This window comes from Meleagris gallopavo, chromosome 7 (assembly GCF_000146605.3).
Source record: "Meleagris gallopavo isolate NT-WF06-2002-E0010 breed Aviagen turkey brand Nicholas breeding stock chromosome 7, Turkey_5.1, whole genome shotgun sequence".
Taxonomy (NCBI): Eukaryota; Metazoa; Chordata; class Aves; order Galliformes; family Phasianidae; genus Meleagris; species Meleagris gallopavo.
The window spans coordinates 18,990,590-18,997,104 of NC_015017.2; the positions used below are offsets into that span (position 1 = coordinate 18,990,590).

At 35.3% G+C, this 6,515-nt stretch overlaps 1 protein-coding gene across 1 annotated transcript in view; it reads right to left on the minus strand.

Moving 5' to 3' along the window:
- LOC104911768 (sodium-driven chloride bicarbonate exchanger-like) overlaps window positions 1-6,515 on the minus strand; it is a 44,958-nt gene that overhangs the window by 24,118 nt on the left and 14,325 nt on the right. Inside the window, exon 2 of the mRNA XM_019617379.1 lies at window positions 5,879-5,960. Within this exon, the coding sequence (XP_019472924.1) occupies window positions 5,879-5,960 (82 nt within the window). The remainder of the gene's footprint in view (window positions 1-5,878; window positions 5,961-6,515) is intronic.

A 6,515-nucleotide genomic window follows, 5' to 3' on the forward strand; every position in this document is an offset into this window, starting at 1 on the left:
TGGATGAAAATGAAAGATTCTATTAACAGGATGGGAACATTTCATTGAAATGATTTGTGTGTCATCTTGTAGCCATCATGACCCCACAATATTATGAAAAACAGGTTTAGAACAGGATAAATTTACCCTTTCTCTTATTACTTATCTTCCATAAACATATACAGCTTTTATTACAAAATTAGTTTGGTAAATTCCATTTACCAAAATTTTAACGTGTGACATATTTAGAAATATTCACTCCCAAAAATATTGAACAGGTTTCTTTTTGGTGAAGTTAAAAGTAATGTCAAATTTCAAAACTTAAAGCTAAAGCTTAAGATCAACAAAAGACTGTGGCTTTCAGACACTATGAGATAATTTGTTTGCTTTCAATATTTCATTATTCTTCATGTGAATTTTCAAAGTAATTTTGCTAAAATGTCCGGTGGCATTATTCACAAATTTGCAAGGTGAATCCACTTTTCCATGAACATGGAGTCATTTGGAAAGGGAAATGAGAGTCGTCCAAAGGGACCAAACTGGGCAATTGCCAAGGCAAGAGTTTAAGCACAGCTCAAGATTAAAAAAAATAAAAAAAATAAAAAAAAATTGTGATTTCAAGGAATATTTAGGAATATTTAGAGACACAGGTAAAAGCAGACCAAAATAGATTCAAGAGATGCCTTGAAAATGACAAAGGGAAGAAGCTAGACATGTAATACCTGCTAGGCAATAAAATGAAAGAATTCTGTTCTTGTAAAGCCAAAATGGCTCTTTTTAAGAGACCTTATTATAGAATATAAAATATCTACTGCACCTATACAACCACAGCTAGCATTATAGACATAGACCAACCCACATCTCTCTCAAAACTTTTACCTCCACAGTTTATTTTTTGCTCCTCTAAATCTAATGAATGTTATCACAAGGAGCACCTGAAAGACCAGATTGAGTAGCAAAATGAACAGGAAACCCGAGAGAAGCAGAGCCAAGGAAGCTTGGAGCAAGGGATCCGATGGGATAACACTGCAATAGCCGTAGCTTCCTAGCAGCCAAAGGAAGGGGACACCTTGGTCACTGTTGCTGTTCAGCCACGTAGAATTAATAGCTGACTTTCCTCTACGCAAGGTCAAGGCTGATGCAAGGCTAGCAGGTTAACATGATTAATGTCCTCGCAGTTCTGTGAGCTGCTAGGTCCTATTGATTTTCAGGTTAATAATGTTAGTGGCAGATACTTCCACTATTCTGTTATTTCTACAAAATGTCTCTGAAACTGAATTCATTATCTGCTTTGGAGCCACCCTGATTTTCACTCAGTAATATATAAAGATTAGAGTTCAATCACAATGTTTTTTTCATATATAAATCCTATCTGTATATCATAAAAATATCATGAAAACTATTTTTAATTGACTGCCACAAACTACAACAAATAAAAAAAAAAAACCTCAATAATTAAGATAACTATGTTTAAAAGAGAAGAGTGAAATACTCTGGGATTTCTGTGTTCTTGGTGCATATTCTCATGTACATGATTCATATACTGGATAACATGTTTTATGTGTCCTGAGAGACTCGAAAGAAGGCAAACTTGATTTCCCACGAGACAAATATTTCCCATCCTTCTTAGGCAGATAAAAAGCACGAAGTATAAACAGATTAAGCTGTATTTTCTGATCAAGTACCATTTTGCAATTTGCTTCAACAGAGCCAGAATTCATCCCTGATTCTTTCCTGGCATCCACCAACCTACATATCTCCAACCATTCCCTGTAACAGCTACTTCTCAAATCAGATGATACATATATCCACAGCAGTTCTGCAGTCCTGGCACAAAGATTGACCATACCTAGGGATGACAACAGTCATTTTGCTCCCTCAGCTGACATGACAAGCATAAGCAAAGATCTTAATACGAGTGCATTTAGGGCCAATTATTTTGCGTATCTTTATTGTCCAAAGGTCTAAGCAGATGAACAGAGCATGAGATCTCCAGACACATACAAATCAATCTAAATATTTCTTTCTGAGAAAAATATGAAGTACACACATTCATTCTGTCAGAAGATCGTTACAACTAAACACTGAATCAACAGCAGGTAGAGACAGTAACAGAGAATATACTGAGAGCAACTTTTTTATGTGCCCATTTGTTAATGGGAACGTTTGCCTGCTCCCAGTACAGCTGTGTACAATCTGTCCTTCTTATTACAAGGAAATCCTTTAGTATTCAGAATCAGTTTTAATTCTCACTTAAGAATTCCACTGCTGATAAAAATAAGTGTATTTATTGCAGTAGAAACTTTGAATGTATACACACTGAAAGATAAGTTGCAAAATACGCATTTATAACCAAAGGAAACAGGCTTCTTTTCTTGTTTTGCCTTTAGGAGTTATTCCTTCAACCCTTTGTTAATGCGACAATCAGACAAATTACATGTTCTTGTATTAGTTACTGATCTTGAGCTGACAACTCAATAAAAATGAATTACTTGGAAAAATCCTTCATGTGGAAAATCTGAATGCTGAAGCTCTACACACAACCTACTTCTGAAGAACTACAGTGGTGCAGGTAAAAGATACAATTTGAAATATATACTTCATGTATCATTACTGGCGTTAAGATGAACAGCATGTCACTTAGGAAATCCTGCAATTCCTGCCTATGTCCCCAGTTGTGGGGTTCCTGTTGTTGTTTTGTTTGCTTGTTTTATTTTGTTGGGGTTTTTTTGTTGTTTTTTATTGTTGTTGTTGTTTGTCATTGGTTTTTTTTTGCCATTCTACTCAGAGACAGAAAACACTGATCTAGACAGACTGAAGAAAAAATTCTAGTTCTGAGGAATGTTCTATCAGGCAGTATTACTCATCACAGTATTTCCATGCTTTTTCAGCATGATATGCAGTTCCAACATTTTTGCACAATGGCTGCCTCGAAATATGCAAATACAAGTATTTGTCAGGCCAAGAAATTTCAATTGGAAATTTTAGTTCCTATTTAAATCTTTATTTGATAGTCCACAATTTAAAAATAACAGAACAGTTACGATTTTAAAATTTAAGCAGAAGAAAATGAAACCTGAATTTCATATTTAAGTAATCATTAATTCTTCGTTCAAATTGCAGTTTTTGAAGTTTCTGATACAATGCTGTTGAATCATAAACTCGTCAAAACTCATCTTTGCTAGAATATTCCGTAACTAGCTACTTACAGTTTTAAACAAATTAAATATCTTCCACAGAGTCAACTGTATAATGCATGTTAATTATCTAATTATATGATTTCACTAAGCTATGCAATTAGCACCTGATTGCATAATTCCATATTTTATAGCTGAAGTCTGTTACGTAATTAGGAAAAAGGTAAATTTTTAGCAAAGTACATTACAATGTACATTGGGTAGGAATAAGACAGTGACATTTGTGAGTCACATACACCGTTTCAAAACGGAAAAGTGCCTAGCTGTGCTGTGAAACAAGAGGGCATGCTATTAACAGCAACGTGATCATTAAAATGTACAGTCTCTTCAAACCTTTTTATGTCACTTGATATTTCTGGATGCAGTGACTATGTATTTAAAGATACAAGGATCTGATCTCAGAGTGAACGTGAAAATTATGAGAAAGCTAACCACATTAAGAAGAATTCTACATCAAGCAGTCATTTTGTTAGAACATTATGAAACAGTGTGATTTTGTTTTTGAAGAAAACCAGACTTATTCTCCAATTTCAGAATTTTTAAACAATTTAAATTGATGGAAAGCCTGGGATGAGGGATGCAACTGAAAGTCACTGTCGTGCTTTGGTTTCTATTGATAACAATATATAAGCAGATTTTTAAAAGAATATTTTTAGTGATATTTCACAGGAGAAATTCTACATACAGGATTGTGGGTGAAAATAGTAATTAAATACACTTTTTAAATGACATACTTGTGCAAATTTTGAGATGGGATTTTGTGTTCCACAGTCACATGTGGAACCTAAAATATACATCGGAATAATTCTGACTGCCTTAATGCTTAACTCTACCCATGTGACTAATCTTGAAGATGTCCTTCTACAGAAAGCTGTCAGTTTTCAAAAAGATCATCAGTAAGAATGATTGAGCAAAAGCACATTTTTTTGGGTAGACTCCTGCACAGATAACCCTGTGTTTCATTAACCAGGAGAATGGAAGACAGATCATCCCAGTTCTTCTGTCAGGTGTTTCTCTAAGAACATCAGGTACAACAGTTGTAAACTGGACAAGAATGTGTTCAACTGTCTGAAGACCACAGAAAACAAAGAGAAAGACTGCACAAAGGGAGTTGTGGGGCTAAGTCCAACATGGTCACTACAAGTCTGGTATGGTAGCAGTCTCTTGAGACATTCTACGAGTCACCCTGAAAATATTCTAATTGAGATCTGAGGCAGGAAACTCTACTTTTGCACATGCTCAGACTTGCCCTGAACAGTGTGAACTGCAGCCGTGCCTACATTTTGAGGCTCTGCTATGGGAAGCAGTAAGGAATAAGGCATTGCCCTCTATCACGTTGATGTTTACACGGTATCACCACCAATATGGCCACTGTGCAACAAAGAATGCAAAATTCATACAGGCAGAGAGAAAAAAAAAAGAAAACAAATCATGAGGATCAACTGAATTAATCAAGGGAACCCATATAGAAAGCTAGGGTCCATGTACTAACAGAGATAACTCTCTTCGGACCTCTTTGGAGGCAGTTAACTCTTTAGATGTGTAATATAAAAACACACTCTAGATCTTAGCATTTCTTTTTAGCTAGTTCATGGGCCTCAGAAGCTAACAATTAAAATCAACAAGTTCCAGCCTCTAAAGTGGGATATCCTATATACAATAGAAATTCATTGTCATCCAGTAATTATGACTTGGGAGTCACACACCTCAGTAGTGAAGTGGAAGAGTACTCGTAACAAGAAAACATAACTGATTCAGAGATATCTAAACTATTAGTCCAATATCATAAACTGACTTGTCTTCTTCTACATGCTTAGATGTCTCATTAGATATGTGATTTCTGCAGTGTTTCTGTAGTCTGTATATCACAAAGTATCTATCTGTCTGATCTGTGACACTCCAGAATGTTTTTGTTCAGCTTGAGATGTGGCTAGTCAACTACAAGAGGTTTGTAAAGTAAGGATAGAAGCCAATAAATACATATAGGTTGCTACTAAAAGTAATGCCTCCTATTTGTTTCCACAGGAAAGTACAAGTAACTACTTACTACAGAAACATTATTTGATAGAGCAAATTCTCTGTTAAGAATACTGTTTCTCAACATAGTCACCACTTCTGGTTATGCATTTTTGCCAGCAGTGAACAGGAGCCTTCGTGCTATCCAGAACATGACTTGTCTTTCACATCACTGTCACCACTGTAGAAATGCACCACCCACTGACCCCACTGTGCTCACATCCACTGTTTGGTGTCTATAAACATTCAGCAAGCAACAATGAAAGTAAGCGGGTATAATTTTTTTCCATGTAGAGGAATTCCATTATACACCTTTGCTTCATATGCACTTCCATATCAGACGCCATTTTGTCAGACTGCCCCTCTTCTGCAATCTGTCACACAGCAACAACATGTAAAGGAATACTGGTGGGAAGGTTCAATTCAAATTCACGCATGTTTGTTTGTAGGACTTGATGATAGAACACTGTGAAAACTAACAAATTTCCACCAGTGTCTGTATTTGAACATTACAGTGAGAAAATTCTCTTCTTAGCTCTCTTTTTAAAATAGTTGATAACATTCTACTCTTCCATTCACATTTAAATCCACCAATCAGTAAGTTTACAGAATTACAACTATAGAATTAAGTTTCAGAACTCTCAGAAGACAGAGACAACGTAATACATATAAAAATAATCTCTCACCTTCTAGATCTTCCTTTTCAAAATGAGTTTTGAGAATAGACCGAGTTCCTCCTCTATCCACAACAGCTTCTTCATCATTTCTCTGCAAAAAGAAAAAAGGACAGGTAAGCTGCTTCCTACTAGGAATCTATTACCAACACTGAAGAATGCTAGGAAACAAGGATATGCTTACTATTTATTTATTTAGTCTTTCAACTCAGGAACCAAAAGTTTTTCAGAACTTCATTTTCATTATTAAAACCTATTCCTCCTGTGTCTGTTTTTACTGAGGTATGATTACAGCTAATTTTGACATAAAGTAGTTCTGCTGAAACATGCAAGATAATGAGTAAACTGCAGTTACTGTGAACTACAAAAAATATGAGTCAACGGGACAATGAAAGAAATGAGAAGTGTCTGGCTGAGGTAGCTTTATTCTTGTGCTCTTGGAGAAAGAGATTGTATATGTATTTTTGTTTCCATAATATGAAATATAGTGAGCTACAAGGAGAATTCCCAAATTATTAGCACTAACACTTCTTCTACTTTGGCAAATTCAGAGAATGATATTCCGAGGCAATATGATGAGAAAGAAAACATTAATACTATGAAAACAAGTGGCCAGACTTACAACTTGCAAAGTTTTTGCTTTTTTTTT